This window comes from Balaenoptera ricei, chromosome 2, assembly GCF_028023285.1.
Source record: "Balaenoptera ricei isolate mBalRic1 chromosome 2, mBalRic1.hap2, whole genome shotgun sequence".
Lineage (NCBI taxonomy): Eukaryota > Metazoa > Chordata > Mammalia > Artiodactyla > Balaenopteridae > Balaenoptera > Balaenoptera ricei.
The window spans coordinates 101,444,328-101,460,093 of record NC_082640.1 but is presented as its reverse complement, the minus strand read 5'-3'; the positions used below and the strand labels follow the sequence as shown (position 1 = coordinate 101,460,093).

At 52.4% G+C, this 15,766-nt stretch overlaps 1 protein-coding gene across 7 annotated transcripts in view; it reads right to left on the bottom strand.

Annotated features, from left to right (window-relative positions):
• Positions 1–149: 149 nt before the first annotated feature.
• STRC (stereocilin) overlaps positions 150–15,766 on the bottom strand; it is a 35,291-nt gene continuing 19,674 nt past the window's right edge. The window contains exons 4-30 of one of the 7 annotated variants that reach the window (XM_059913426.1): positions 15,680–15,704; positions 13,676–14,930; positions 12,645–12,707; positions 12,425–12,535; positions 12,087–12,253; positions 11,732–11,918; positions 11,500–11,615; positions 11,111–11,243; positions 10,555–10,737; positions 10,233–10,271; positions 9,900–10,067; positions 9,676–9,741; positions 9,069–9,197; positions 8,696–8,754; positions 7,744–7,867; positions 7,518–7,630; positions 5,172–5,307; positions 4,563–4,759; positions 4,278–4,368; positions 3,905–4,061; positions 3,127–3,296; positions 2,335–2,490; positions 1,419–1,561; positions 1,079–1,227; positions 752–849; positions 508–655; positions 150–312 (exon numbers count right to left, since the gene is read on the bottom strand). In XM_059913426.1, the coding sequence (XP_059769409.1) occupies positions 224–312; positions 508–655; positions 752–849; positions 1,079–1,227; positions 1,419–1,561; positions 2,335–2,490; positions 3,127–3,296; positions 3,905–4,061; positions 4,278–4,368; positions 4,563–4,759; positions 5,172–5,307; positions 7,518–7,630; positions 7,744–7,867; positions 8,696–8,754; positions 9,069–9,197; positions 9,676–9,741; positions 9,900–10,067; positions 10,233–10,271; positions 10,555–10,737; positions 11,111–11,243; positions 11,500–11,615; positions 11,732–11,918; positions 12,087–12,253; positions 12,425–12,535; positions 12,645–12,707; positions 13,676–14,930; positions 15,680–15,704 (4,472 nt within the window). In that variant the 3' untranslated portion in view covers positions 150–223. Of the gene's footprint in view, positions 313–507; positions 656–751; positions 850–1,078; positions 1,228–1,418; positions 1,562–2,334; positions 2,491–3,126; positions 3,297–3,904; positions 4,062–4,277; positions 4,369–4,562; positions 4,760–5,171; positions 5,308–7,517; positions 7,631–7,743; positions 7,868–8,695; positions 8,755–9,068; positions 9,198–9,675; positions 9,742–9,899; positions 10,272–10,554; positions 10,738–11,110; positions 11,244–11,499; positions 11,616–11,731; positions 11,919–12,086; positions 12,254–12,424; positions 12,536–12,644; positions 12,708–13,675; positions 14,931–15,679; positions 15,705–15,766 lie in introns of all 7 variants that reach the window. The other 6 variants (XM_059913427.1, XM_059913423.1, XM_059913425.1 and 3 more) reach the window with 6 other exon arrangements.

Here is a 15,766-nt window from a genome sequence, read left to right as displayed (position 1 = left end):
CCAGAAGAAAAAAAAGGCAGTGGGATTATTTATGATGGAAAGAGACTCCAGATATGGCATGCCAGGAACACTGATTCTCAGGTGGGTGGAAAGCATTAGCATTTTACCCATATTCCTCATCAGCTTCCTGAGGATAATTAGATTGCACTTCCATTTGCACTTTATTCATTATTACTTAAAATGTCTTTCCCAACAATCTCTCTCTTTAACTGCAGAGACAGGCTCATAGCAGGTTGCCAAGGAAGTAGATGGTCAATGCCAGGGCCCAGGAGGGTTGTGACCAGTCCTGGAGACCCCAGGCTGTGCTTCGACCTATAATGAGAGAGAGAATGGAAGGAATATCACAGCTGTGCTCCACAGGATCCATTGATACTTGGAAACTATCTGCCTGTAGACCCCTTCACTCCAGGATCTCCCTGAAGGGTTCTGTGAGCCAACCAGTACCAAGTTAGGGTTCAGATTCTGGGTCAGGGGTTGGCGGGTCAAGCTGTGCAGTTGGGAACTCACCCTGCTGTTCTGGGGTCTCCTTCCCCTCATACTGGGCCCATGCAACTGCTCGTCGCTGCTTAGGACTCAGAAAGGCCATTTGCTCAGGAGTGACAGCCACAGCCTGAACACTGGTGAGACTAGATAGCTGGGTGGGGCTGAACACCACCTAGGGGTGGAAGCAGGAATCAGGACATCCACTGTAGCCCTTGTTGGGCCCTGGCTCTCTTGTGGTCACCCCAGACCCCACTCCATCAATACTTACAGCAAATTTCAGAGGAGGGATGACAGAAATGGCCAGAGGGGTGAGGCCCTGGATCTGTCCTCGCAGCAGTGCTGAAAGAGCCAGGTCTGGGATTCCAGCTGTTGAAGCAAGTGGGATGGGCATGCAAACGTTATCTTATACTGGCCTTCTCCAGCTACTCCCAAGGTATCCTACCATAGACCTTCCCCAACACATCTCCAACCTCTTACCTAAATGCCTTCTCAGACTCCCACCTTAAGAATTCCAGAGCAGTCCTCCAACCAGTCCATCCATGGTATGGAAACCAACCCCTGACAACCAGCAGCAGCAGTGGCCCAGTCTCCCTACCTGCTATTGTACCAATTTCGGTGAAGATCTCAGGCCCCCAGTTACTGACTGGGCCAAAACCACCAGGCAGCACAAGGAGCTGGGCCAGAACCTCCAGTTGCTCCTCAGAACACGGGAGATGCAGGTTGCCCAGGAAGAGAGCTGCTTGGCTGTGGAAGAGTGGGAAGGAAGGGAGAAGGATTCAGCCATGGTGATAAGGGTCCGTGGTCATGAGTTGATGGTAGAAATGGCTTCAGGTGAGATCCCTTCCTCCATGGGACCACTCCTGCATGATCCTTCCCTCCCCAGTGAGCCCACCTTTCCCTCAGCACCACCACCCAAACCCTCCTCCACAGGTGACCTAAACTCCCAACTGTTGATATGCTGCAGCTCCTCTGGCCGAAGTCCACAGAGCGTGTAACCCAGTGCAGTCAGGTGGAGGAAGTCCAGGTGGCTCACGTGCCGACCACTCTGCTTCAGGAAACTGGAGACCACAACCCGGAGCTGGGGTGGGGGTGGAGGCCACAGGATAAGGAGAGAAGTCATGGGGAAGTCATGGATGGGCAACTGCTTAGGGAAGGGACAAGTGCTACTGGATTTTTTATTATTAAGACCTGAAGATCCGGGCTTCCCTGGTGGCACAGTGGTTAAGAATCCGCCTGCCAATGCAGGGGACACAGGTTCGAGCCCTGGCCCGGGAAGATCCGACATGCCGCGGAGCAACTAAGCCCGTGCACCACAACTACTGAGCCTGCACTCTAGAGCCCATGTGCCACAACTACTGAGCCCTCGAGCCAAAACTACTGAAGCCTGCGTGCCTAGAGCCTGTGCTCCGCAACAAGAGAAGCCACCGCAATGAGAAGCCCGCGCACCGCAACGAAGAGTAGCTCCCGCTAGCTGCAACCAGAGAAAGCCCGTGCACAGCAACGAAGACCCAACGCAGCCAAAAATAAATAAATAAAATAAATAAATTTATTTTTTAAAAAAAGACCTGAAGATCCAATGGCCATGGGAAAGGTTGAGGATCCAAAAAAGAGAAGGATGGAAAAAAAGGCGGCCAAAGGGAAAGGAGGAAGAAGGAAGTGTTACGTGTCCAGGGCCTCAGAGTGAATAAATCACAGAGTTCCTAAGGCTACTAGTATGGGGTATTAGGAAAAGATAGAAAGAATGGCCAGGCAGGATCACAGGAAAGAAATTCCTTGGGCTTTAGATGCCCTAGAGGCCTGGATCTGTGGGATGGGTGTTTGGAAGGTGGTAGAGAGGAGAGAAGATGTTACCTGGATGGAGCTCCAGCCATCTATCTGCCCCAGGGTGCTCAGCACACCCCAGTCCACCAGGCTCAGCTCCTGTAGTTCCCTCTCTCCTAGACCTATTAAGAGCCGACCCAGCTGCAGGATCTGCTCAGGACGGAATCCCCAGGGGGGACCCCACAACTAGAGAAAGAGAGGAAGAGTGTGAATGGAAAAAGCACTGGATTAAGAGTCAGAATGCTGGGCCTTAGTTTTGCCTCTGACCTTAGCTGTGTAACTCTGGGCAAATCACTTGCCTTCTCTGGGTCTTTTGTTTCTTCAACTGTAAAATGAGAGGACTGGATTAAGGTTCCTCTGACTAAGGTGTTACTGAAAGACTCTAGAGTCTCAGTAGTGAAGAATAGCAGACTCTAGTCCATGAGTTCTAAACTCTTATGTGCACCAGACTCTTGGCGTTTGGGGGCGGGCGGTGACTGTTAAGATGCAGATGCCCAGACCCCGTCCTCAGAGATTCTTCTTCGGTGAGTCTAGCATGAGATCCTCGAATAAGCATTTAAAAAACCTGCTCCCTAGATGATTTTGATACATGCTGAAGTTTGGTAACCACTTCTCTAGTCCCTCTACCCATTTCACTAGCTTCCTTCCCTCAGTATTCATCCCCTCTGACTTCCTACTCAGGCTCCAAACTCTCTAATTCTTTTATCTCCTATGTCCCCCACCCCTCACCCAGCTATCCATTCCCTTGTGTTCCACATCACACCCAACTGGCTTCCTCATGTTACTCTACTTCCAACCCCAACTGGACTCTCCATCACTAACTTGTTTTGCTTTGCCCATCGCTGCCCGTAGTTCCTCAGGCCCAAGTCCTGGGTCTCCTGCAAACAGTGCTAGGCAGTCCTCAAAGTCTAAAAGCTCCATCTCTGCGATCTGGGTTGCAGACCAGGCTGATGGGAATGTTCCCCGTACATCTGCACAATTTGGCACAGGTTCTAAAGGGGGAAGGCAGGGCCAGGGGGTCAGTGTAGTACTAAAGTATGCCCAGAGAGATAGCTATAGATGGAATGACACCCCCAACCTTTGAAGGACAGGGCAATATGGGCAGTATGGCTCAAGGGATTACTACAGTGTGAGATTTATAGGCCTCGATATTAGAACAAGTGACTGGAGAGGACAAGCCCCTCATTGTATAGATGGAAGACCGACAGGGTTGCTCAGGGCCTGAATGGCAGATCTAGATTGGAACCCAGGTCCCTAGCCCCACAGTGTCACCTTCCTCCATCCTAAGCGTCTTCCCAGCAGAGAGCTCCACGCTTAATCGAGCCTAGAGCTGAGTCAGCTGTTAACAGGGATAAGAGAGCAGAGAAAGGGGAGTCCTGGGCTAAAAATATAATGAGTTATAAATTCCCAGAGCTATAGAACCCTAGAACTAGAAGAGACCTTGAAGATCATCCCTCACACCTCTGTGCTTTATAGGTTAGAAAACCCCAGCCTAGAGAGAAGTTATACAAATCTGCTCAAAGGGCACAAGTCTGACTGCACTGTTGGATACTCTTTCCTGTACACCATGCTACATGTATAGGCATGTGGGGAGTTTCACCTGGGAGATCCTCTGTGGTGGGCCGCACAACCCCAGCTACCAGGGCTGCTTTCTTGGCAGTGAGCTGTGGCCCTGCACACAGCTGTCCAGCTCTGCTCTGCTCCCAGCTCTGCTGCTTTTCTAGGAGCCGCTCCAGGGTCTCTGGGCCCAAGGCCTCCTGGGTGAGAAGGTAGAAGGAAGGTGGGCAGAGCCGGGCAGATCAGGGCCAGCTGCTACAGCTGTAATTCCAAAGTCCTATCTCTTTTTAGCAGTCTCCCCCTGCTAAATTCGGGCTTCACACCCTTTGCCCTCAACTTCCTTGGTCTTAGCTCCCTGGAACCAGCTCCCCAGTCCCCTCTCTGCTCTTACTCCCTCCCTTGTTCCTTCACCTCACCCTGGGGATCAAGGAAATAGCCTCGGGAGACAGAGTGAATACTAGGCGTCCTGCTTGCTCGACTTCATCCTGGCTCCATAACTCTGGTTTCCTGAGGGACAGAAAGAAGATCAGGGGTTGGGATGCTGAGTGAACTGTGAGGAGAAGGAAGAGGAAAGACACGCTGGGACTGGGGACTCAGGGCTCCAAGGACCTCAAGCATATTGAATGGGCTGCCACTGATGAGGGTGGTTGAGAGGGTAGGTGAAGGATGAGTTAGAATCTGAAGTTCCCGGAGGTCCATACCCAAGAAGAGGCTCCTGCAACAGCAGCCATCCCAGCTCTGTGGCAAATGGCTCTCCTAGGCAGATGTCCTGCAGCTGACTGAGATGGGCCAGCAGGATCTGTAGGGGGATCCGTCGTGTGCTCTCTATCCCCAGGAATCCAACCAAGGGACCCAATGTCTCCAGCACTTCCCTTGACACTGTTGTCTCCTTAGGAGCCTGGAGAGGGGCATCAGGCCTTGGGACAATGCACCGCTGGCTCAGAGGACCAGTCTCTTTGATCAAGACACCAAGACCTTTGACCTTGCCTCCCTCCAGCTCCCAACCCAAGACCCTATGAAGTTCATGGCCATGGTTCATTTTTCTAAACAATGAGCCCAAATAGGAGCAGGCAGTAAGACTGGGAGGTGGAATCCAAGGAATTTCTTATACTCCAAGGGATATGGACAAGAAACATGAAGCAGACTATCAAAGAATAGAACCCAGAGGTAGATCTAGGGGCTAAGGCCTTGTAGACAAAAACCTGTTTGGCAGCAAAAGTTCAGGTCTGGGCTTAGAAGACAGAGAGCATTGTCTGAGTGGTAAGAATGGCCCAGGCTACAGTTCTGAGTCTGATGGTGTGGACTCTTACCAAGTTTTGTAGGGCCCTTTCTGCCAGGGCTGCCCGGTGCGGTGGGGTCAGTGCCAGCAGCTGCTCTGGAGTACCTCGTACCAGCTCCACCACCAACATAATGGATTCACTGGACAGTCTGTCCATCAACCGGACCCTATAGCAGTTTGACAGTGGGGGGACTCAGAATTGAGCCAAGTTGAGAAGGGACCACAGAATGCCACATTGCCCAGACAAGAGGTAACACTAGACCAAACCCTGTGGCCCTGGAAAGGAAGCCCCAGATCCAATTCCCACCACAGTGCTTGCAGGGAGAGAACAAAGGGAGTGACATATTTCCAGTCTTCTTGAGAAGAAGTAACAAACAATCCTACCTCATCTAATGGAATCAAAAGCCCCAAATATTAAGTATCACTAAGTCCCCTCCCCCATTTTATTAAACACTGAGGTTCAAAGAGATCAAATGGTGGGTTCTTACTCTCAGTTCCTGTTTTCCACAGTACCACCCTTCCTCTACTTATTGTGAGAAGGTCCCCTCTTGTTCGTATAGCACTATACAATTGACAAAGTTCTTTTAGGCATTATCTCATTTGATCCTATGGCAAAACCTGGGGATAAGAGAGGTATTTTCTCATCTCTCTTTCACAAATGAGGAACTCGGGTCTTCCAACTCATGGTCCAGGATCTTTCACCTCATCCAGGTCTTTGGGATTCTAAATTATCTCCAAGAACCAATATATTTCAATAGATCTGAAAGATTTAAAAATAAAAAGCCATTTTGCCAAAAAGTCAGAAGTGACACCATGTACTCTTATCTAGGGTTGCCAAGTCTGGAACTGGACCAAGTAGTACAAAAGCCAAAATCTGTGGGAAGGTCTATAAAAATGTAAGGATGGAGTCACCTCCCAGAAAGACCAACGCCAGCTTTTTCCTACTCTGACTTACAGTTCAGTTGGCAGTGGGGTGAGCATGGGGGTAAAATGGGAAAAGAAGCCTGTGAGTGAGATACCCATAAACTCCTAGAGTCTCTAGTTTAGGAGCCGCCTTAGGTTCATCTAGTCTTCTCTTTCTTCACGCATACTTGAATCTGCTCTACAACATTCCTGCTATGGGGCCATCCAGACTAGGCTTGAATAGCTCCAGTGGCCAGGAACTCACTACCACAATTTTCCTCATATTGTATAAAAATCTGATTTTCATTCGCTGGTACTAGTCATGCCCAGTGGGGCCATTCAGAAACATGCCAATCTATTTTCTATTTGATAGCCCCTGGGGTATTTGAAGGTATTTATCACATGCTTCATACATTTTCTCTTTACCTACTCCTCCGAACATATTGAGAACACAGTGCCCTAAGCAGACTACAGTCCTGTGGGGCAGAATTGAATCGTTACCTCCCTCATTTTTTAAATTTTTTTTTTATTTTTGGCCATGCCATGTGGCTTATGGGATCTCAGTTCCCTGACCAGGGATTGAACCCGGGCCACGGCAGTGAAAGTCCGGAATCCTAACCACTAGGCCACCAGGGAACTTCTACCTCCCTCATTTTAAATATTTTACCTCTATTAATGTGGCCTAGGTTATAATAAGATTGCTTGGGGACTTCCCTGGTGGTCCAGTGGCTAAGACTCCATGCACCCAATACAGGGGGCCCAGGTTCAATCCCCGGTCAGGGAACTAGATCCCACGTGCTGCAACTAAGAGTTCGCATGCCACAACTAAAGATCCCGCATGCTGCAACTAAAGATCCCCGCACGCGGCAAATGAAGATCCCATGTGCCGCAACTAGGACCCAACACAGCCAAATAAATAAATATTAAAAAATATATATATATTGCTTGGCAGTTCACATCACAGTGTTGCCACTCTCAGGTGTCCCATGCTGGGGCCTTGTTTGGGGAGCCAGTCAATACCTAGAGCAAGTTTGCTTTTCGTTTTTTAAAAAATATGTATTTATTTAGGCTGCACCAGGTCTTAGTTGCAGCACGCAGGATCTTTGCTGTGGCATGTGGGATCTTTAGTTGTGGCATGCGGTATCTTTAGTTGCTGCATGCAGACTCAGTTGCGGTATGCGGACTTCTTAGTTGTGGCATGCAAACTCTTACTTGCGGCATGCATGCGGGATCTAGTTCCCCTACCAGGGATCGAACCTGGGCCCCCTGCATTGGGAGCATGCAGTCCTACCCACTGGACCACCAGGAAAGCTCTCCTAGCACAACTTTGAAAAGAATCCTCTGATTTAGGCTGTAACTGATGTCAGGGAACCACCAGACAGAAAAATACCACCTCTAAGGTATTTCCTAAGGGCAGATCTTCTACCCCAGGTTGAGCCTTCTGAGAATCCAGTAACTCCAACTGTAGCCTTACGGTAAGTCCAGGAGTAGCTTGGTGTCCAGCCCACTCAGTTCTGGCCCCAGGGTTGCCAGCTCTGGCTCTGGCATTGTCATCCTCCTCTGTAGCTCTGCCCAGATACAGGTCCTCTGTAGGACAGGGTAGGGAAGCAGGTTCAGGACAGAGCTGAGCATGGAGGCTGGGTTCTATACCCAGGGTCCCCGCCTCCCTGCTCCCACTAATGCCCAAGCACCCCTCTCACCAGGCTCCCTCGAACCCCAGTGGACAGTTGATAGATCATGTGTACCACTTCAAGGAAGTCTGCCATCGAGTTGATCTGCTGCAGAAACTCACAGGACATGCCCCCTGCCAGAGTACCCAGAGCCCTGTAGATGTGTGAGTGGGTAGATGCTCATTCAACACGTGCCACAGCCTGTCTGCTCCTTGATATCAACATTCTCAACACAAGTATGCATGTTCATTTACGGTAATTTACAGTTTGAGAAATATCTTTCCATAGATATTCTCATTGGCTTCCCACAACATCATCACTGTTTATCAGAGAAGAAAATAAAGATTTACAGAGGTCAAGTGACATTCCCAGCATCATTCTACTAGAAATGTGGTAAACTGAGACTAGAGCCATGTCTTCAGAAGCCCATGGTTCTTTTACTGTGGGTGGAAGTAAGGTGATACTTACTCCTGTTTATTCCTGCTTGGTCAGTGGCTCTGAAAGATTAATTAGCAAATGTCTACCAGAAGCTCACACTGGGCCCAGCACTGTATTAAGTACCTTTTATGCCTTATCTCATTTAATCTTCACAACTACCTATAGGAAGATACCATTTTATTTATTTATTTTTAAAATTTTTATTGGAGTATAGTTGATTTACAATGCTGTGTTAGTAGGAAGGTACCATCTTAATTTTTATTCTACAGAAGGAAAAATTGAAGCTTAGAGAGGTTAAATGACTTGCCCAAGACCACAAACAGGTGATGGGGCTAGGACCTGAACCCGATCAGGATAGATACTGTGCTATGGAAGGGCGGGAGGGTCAGGGGAGGAGGAGTCAGAAGAAGACCCACAGGCTGAGGCCATGCACCATTGATCCTCATACCCCCACTCCCCCACGTATCACATGGTGCCTGGCACATGGTAAGCACTCAAAAAATGTTAGTTGAATTAAACTCACAGCTCAACACAAGTTACTTACTGCAGATTCCTGAGGGTCAGGTTGGTGGGCACCTGCATCTTCTTCCAGAGAAACTGTGCCTACAGGAGAAAGAAAGAGGAGCCACTTCCCAGCAGAGATATTGCCCAAGGACCTATGATGCCTTGGACCCAGTGCTGCCTCTCCACCCTGTGGGTCCCACCAGCCTCCTACTCTCCCAAATGCCCACTGCTGAGACAGAGAGAGAGAGAGAGAGAGAGAGAGAAATGGGGCAATAGGGAGGAGGGAAAAAGAAAGAGCAAAGCAGGTCACATCATAAGGGATGCTAGGGATAATGTGCCGTATGTCTGAGGGATGGGTGAGGGAGGTGGAAAATATTGAGAGAAGGGAGTTCTGGGGTAGTGGGAAGAATTACCTGCTGCTCAGACCAGGGCAGCTCCCGGTAATGCCTTCGGTCAGCCAGAAGAGCAGCAGACTCCAGCTGTAGCAGCTTTAGTGGGAGCAGAGGCAGCAGGCATTCTGGCCAGGTGGTGGGGATAGGCTGCTGGTGGGGTGGGTGTAGCAGTGTAGTGATAGGTGAAAGGGTCTGGACTCAGGCCTCAAAGAAGAAGGGGAACCGTGGGGGCAGGAAGGGACCAAAACTAGGAGAAAGGTGGAATGGCATGTGCCACTCTAGCTGGGCACACCCAAGAGCCCTCACATAAAAGGCGGTTGTGGTCAAGTGTCGCTGTTGATTTAGGCACCTGATGGACTAAACTCCCTCAGTCTCTCAGAGCCTTGGTCTCTTTATCTGAAAACAGAATGACTGGCCTGGAAGATTTCTCAGACCCTTGTGGCTTTGACATTCTAGGATGTCATGCTGTCCTGCAACTGGCCCTGGGGAGAGCTACGAACGTCTTGGTGGGCACAGAGTTAACTTGGACTCTCGGGGCCACTTCAGGGAGAGAATGTGGGGCAGCACCAGCCATATGAAACAGCCCTGGGACGTGGAGAGGAGCTCAGTCAGGAGAAACCACACGTACCTGACCAGGGATACACACAGCTGCACTGGCACCTGTTGCACCCATGTTTTTAACTCCATCTTTCACCTGCATGAGAATTGGCTGCGTGTATGTGTGTGTGTGTGTGTGTGTGTGTGTGTAAAAGTGGTGAGGTTTGAGGGGCCTTCCCTGGGCACAGGGAAGATGCCCTCCTCCCAACCAGAGCCCTCATCCCTGATTGGCCATTCTCCCTGCTGCTCTCATACCCGGAAGGTCTGCAGCAGTGCTGCGGTCTGGCAGGCTGAGAGGCGTGACAGTTCAGGGGCCAGGCAGGAACAAGCCCCAACCAGAACTCGCCTAGGGATGGCCTGGAATGTCTGGGAGCTGAGGCCTGGAAGCAGAGGGTGCAAGGAGCAGAGTTCCTCCAGGGACAGCTGGGGAGCAAGAGAGACAAGAGGCCTGAAGAAGCTGGGCCAGGTGGTAGGGAAGAGGACAATCACAGTACAGAAAGGCGGCAGGTATGAGGGGAACTGAGAGGGAGCCAGGGAAAGGGGGGGACAGAGAGCTCCGGAGGATGTTGAGAAGTTTCTGCTACTCACGTCACGCCTAGGGAGGAGCCGTCCAAGCAGTAGGACAGCCTGAGGGAGGATGGGACAGGAAACAACAGCTCTCAGGTCCTGGCAGCCAGGTCCCAAGCAGGTCCCTAGGGCCCGCCCTCCAAAACTTCCAGCTCCCTCTCTACCACCCCAGTGACCAGCCTGGCTCTGGGCTCTTCTTCATCTGAGGAAGGGGGTTGAGGGAATCCTCCTTGGGACAGAGGAAAAGGAGGCTTCAGGGGGCCCGATGGTATCCTTGAACGTAATTCTCTTGACTGAGGTTCCGCGGATGGCAGATGGAAGCCAGGGAGTGAGATAGGCCCACCTGGGCAGGTGTGACACTGGTTCCTTGCAGCGCAGGAAGCATGGCTCTAAGCTGGGGCTCTGACAGCTCCTGCAGGAAGCGGAGGCCCAGCTGAGGGAAGAGAGGGGCCCAAACTCGAAGCTCCCGGGGGCTCAGCACGGTTCCTCCAGATGAGCGCAACACCCCCAGAAGTTCATATGCTACCTGTAACCAAAGAAGGTCTGGGACTGGAGAGAAAAGACAGGTGAACCTTAAGCCTCCTCTCTAATCCCACATCTGGATTTCCCAGGGCCTGGATTATGGCTTGGAACCAGGGATGGGAGAGGAGCAGATTGGGTTCAAGACATCAAAGGATATGTTCGAGATGTCATAGACCAGATGGAGCAGGGTCCCGAAGAGGTGGTAACAGATAAGAATGGCCATGGAGTAAGGAAGTAAGGAATGAAGGTAGCCAAGGTGGGGCAAGGGCTGGCACCAACTGTGCTCAAGCTTGGTTGAGATGACTGGGCACGTCCTCCACACAGACCACCCGCCACGGGAAGCCTGGAGTCTTGTAGGCCTGTGCCGAGGGGCTCACCCGTCCTTGTGGGCTGAGGGTCCCGTTGGCTGCACATTCCAGCAGCCCCCGTTCTACCGGCCCCATTGGATCATTCAAGGGTACCAGGTTCTGCAGCTCCTCAGGGCTCAGGAAACAGGCAAGGGGTCCCAGCCTGAAGAGGGCACGAAGCTGGCCTTCACTGAAGCTGGTACTAAGGCAGGGACCATGTGGGTACACGGAACAAGCACTCCGACCGCTAAACTAGGAAATGTGGATGCCACAGACAGGCCTCTCTCCTGGAGCCCTACACCGCCAGGGGCCACTGCCTACTCTCTTGCCCCTTCCTTTCTAGGACCCCAACCCATCATGGCAGCTGTACCTGCCTCTCCCCCGCTCTGGCCGTGATCACTGGTCCCACAACCACTCACCTGCGCACCTGCTCCTCTCCATCCTGGACACTCTGGTTCACCAGGCTGCGCAGCACATGTCGGGCGTGTCCTGGCCCAAGACCGGCCGCTGGCCAGCTATCCTCCAGGGCCTGGATCTGAGATGGGGAAGGTCAGCTCGTGTTGGGGTCACTGTGGGACTAGGAGACATGCCACTGACTCCCATCCCACCTATCAGAAAACAGCCTAGTCAAATAAAGGATCGTTCTCATACCTGATGAGGGCTGAGTTGCAGAAAGTTCTCCAGAGGCAGATGGGGGAGCAGGGGCAGCGCTGCCCATAGCAGCTCCTGGGGCCAGGCGGGCACTTCCCCAAACAGCTCAGGGGCCAGCAGTCGCCTTGCCAGAGCCTCCTTCTGTTCAGGCCTCATTCCAGGGCTGTAATTCCGGATGGCAGCCAGGCTGGGGAGAGTAATGGGTCTTAGTCCTTGGCCCTGTTCCCTGGCTCTGTGCAGCTCTGCTGTCATGGACAGGAAGGAGACTCCCCAGTTTTAATCGAAGGGGCTGCTCTAGGTGGGGGTGATTGGCCTGACCCTGACAGGATCAGGAGGAGTGGTACAAGGTCCTTACACACTGTCATTGGCCAACAGGGATGGTGGGAAGCGCATCAGGTCGGAGACAGCCAAGAAGGGGATGAGTGGTGAGAGATCGATGAAGAGTTGGGAGGTGAGGCGCGGGTACCGCTGGAGCAGCAAGGCTGTCAGACGACCCAGGGCCTGCTCCTCAGATGGTGGCACCTGTGGGGGCACAGGAATGAATGCCGGCACTGGGGATGCCCACTCTTCTGGCCATCTCCCCTGCTGAGTTCCTCCTTCTGCTGGAGCGAGCCCACTGCCTACCTGGTTCCAGGTGCTCTTGATTCCTAGATTTCCCCCGCCACCCTCGTTCCCTTCTCCCTCCGTGCCCACCTGCAGCTGGGCCCAGGAACGGTGCATGAGCGTCAGGAAGCCCTGAGCAGCCTCGCTCTCCGCTGAAAGCACCAGCTGCTGGAGATTTTCTGGCGGCATGTGCAGGTATGCCTGGGAGTAGGAGGTCATGGTGGTTATGGCTTCACTGGGCAGAGACCTCAGGCCACAGCTATCACCCAGTCCACCCACATACTGCCCCCCCACCCCCCGCATCTGTTACCTGCACTAGAATCTGCAGGGCCCAAACACTCTTCTCCCTCTGGAGCAGATCCCACAGCACAGGCTGGTGGGGAGACAGACAAGATGCCAAGAGAGCTGTCTCCTCTGTCCCTCCTGCGGCTTCCCCAGGCACTCCAACTCCACTTGCTAGAATGCTTGTCCTTCATCCGAAGCTAGTATGTGTGTCTGCTCAGATGTTACACTCCTTTAGGTCAGGGACCACGTCTGCTATAGCCTTTCCCAGGCCAGGCCCCTAGTTGGCCCAGTAAATACTTGTAGATATGAACCAAATTATTACATTTCATTGGTCCCAGGACTCGAGAAAGTGGGCCCTAACATGGAGTAAGGAATCTTTATATTCCCTACAGAACCTAGCAAAGTGCCTTAAAAATAAGCGGAACTCAATGAATGAACTAAGGTATTCACATATTCCAGCCCCTTCACTCTACAGAGAAGAAACTGAAGCCCAGGAAAACCAAATTAAATTACTCGCCTGAAACCACACTTGTGGCATGGTTGAACCTGAAACCCAACTCTTCTGATTTGCAATCACCCTGAATTTTTCTCATTTCTGTCTTATCTTCCTATATTTTGCCAGTTTCCAATTCTCACTCTCCAGGGACAGAATTAGAGCCGTCTAACTTGATCCCTTTCCTTTCCGGAGCAGAAAGGGGGGAAATCAAAAAGTCAGGAAGAATAATGAGATAACATTTATTATATATTGTTTTTATATCATATACTAGTGCTAAGGCCACAGCACGTGTTATCTGATGTAATCCTTACAGCCACCCTAAAAAGAGTGGCACCATTATTCTCCCCGTTCGTTTGCAGATGACAAAAATATTGCTCAGAGAGGTTAAAAACTTGTCCAGGGTTGATCACAGAACTAAGATGTAAACCCAAGCCTGTATGACTCCAGAGCTGTGGGCTTAACCGCTGCACTACACTACTGCCTCTCAGTAATATAGTAGAGAATTCCCATGGAGGACCTTCCCTCTGTTCCAGGAGCTTTCACCTTGGCAGATCACTCACGCTGAAGCAGGCCAGCAGCTCCATCTTGCTTAAACCAGAGCTGGAGCTGGCAGTGGGGTCAAAGTCCAGGGGGGTCGGCTGCTCCTCCTGTTCCAGGTACTCCCCGACTGTCCGCAGCACACTGCGCCGGCCCTCGGGGCGGAAGGCATCCCAGAAGGAGCAGTTGTCTGGGAGACTGGAGAGCATCAGGGCCTGACCCAGCATCCCCTGGGCCTCGTTCCCTCCGGCCCCTGGACCCAGGAGGAAGGTCAGCAGGCGCAGGAGATAGTGTAGGCGTGTGGGGTGGGCAGGGGCCGGCACGGAGGACTGACAGCGTGGCAGCTGGGACAGCATGCCAAGCAGGAAGGGGCCTGGGGCCAGGCAAAGTGGGGACGGTCCCAGTGGGGGCAGAGAGGGCAGAAGAGGGCCCAGTAACCCCTCCAGGAAGCAAGTATCATTGCCCCCACGACTTATCCTGCACTGGCCTGCTAGCCAAGGCCAGGAGGGCACCAGGGCCTCGTACATGGTGTCATTGGCACAGACCATCATCAGGAAGCTGCCCCCATCTGGGCAGCGTTCCCCACATGGTCCAATGTGGCAGGGTGGGGAGGCCGTGACATCTGGGGTGGGGCCCTGGCACACATGCTGAACCCAAGCCTGGTTGCTGGGGGGCACAGCCTGCAGACTCGCCTCCCCACACAGCCGCTCAGCCCACAGAGTCTCGTTCTCCAAGAAGCAGCCCCAGAAGATCTCTGGGGTGAGGGGAACAGGGGGCAGGCCTTCAGGGCAGCTGGTGGGGGGTGGGAGCAGGCCCGCACAGAGCCGCTTTACCAAGCGGCGGTTGGGACCCGACAGGGTGGAAAAGGAGAGGTCGCTACAGATTGCCTCCAGGAACTCTTCGGGAAACTGGTCGTGGCAGGCCTGGAGCCAGCCTTGGGCACCTGGTGCCCATGAGACTGCATACCACACAGCTGTCTGGCAGATGGCAGCGGTGCTGGGAGGGGGCTGCGGGGCGACAGGCTTGATGTGCTGGCAGATCACGTGGAGGGAGAAGTTGGAAATGCTATAGGGCGGTGCTGGGCCTGAGGCATTCTCGCAGAGGGCCTCCACAGAGATGGCCCGCCGCTGGCGAGGGCTGATGTTGGCTGAGGACTGGGAAGTCCTGGGCAGAGGCACAGCTGTGCTCAGGCAGTGGAGGAGCGCGGGGGGTGGAGGTGGCGATCCAGACAGAAAGCCCAACGCCCGCACATCCCAGGAGAGATTGTGCCGGATGCCCCTGGATGCAGAGGGAGGAGCAGGCAAGCATCTGATCAGTTTACATTTCCTCAAGTTGAGACTTCTGGCCCCGGCCCAGAGCCCTGCAGGGAGGTTGGCAAGCACAGGCTTTTCCAAAAGTGAGGTCGCTGGGAGTACTGGTGTTACCGGTTTAAATGTTGGAATGGGGGGAAAGGGGAGAGAGATCTGTCCCGCCAAGGCACAAAAATCACCTAGGAGCAGTTGGAGTCCCTTCTGTCCACCCGGCCCCCTTCTTTCTCCTTTCTGCATCCGCTTTTAGGCAGCTTAAACACAACCCTTGGTTGGCCTCAGATCAGGAATTCTGCCCAGCAACTGAATATGTCCGCCTGTGCTCTGGCACTGTTGTCCAGAAACAGTAAGGGGTGGAGGAAGCCAATCCCGTCCTTTCTTTCCATACCCCATCTTTATTAGTTAACATTTATCAAGCACCATGTGCAAGGCACAGTTCTAAGTGGTTTACACATACAGTATCAACTCATTTAATCCCTTGCAAAAACTCTGAGGTAGTTAAGATTATCCATATTTCCCAAGTGGGGAAACTGAGGCATAGAATGAGGCTATAATCTGCCCAAGGTCACATGGCTAGGAAGAGGTAGAGCTGGGACACCAACCTCGATAGTCACACTCAAAAACCAGTAAACTACACCCCTCCCATCAGTTTCCTCTTCCGCTTTGGAGGCTGATGACGTCCCATGCCCAATCCCTCAGAACTCCTCTCCTGTTACTTACCACAAGAGCAGCTGCTGAAGATTGCCTAGGAGGGAAAGAGTAAGGAAGAGAACTACCCCAGTCTCACCCTTCCTTGCCCTGCCACAG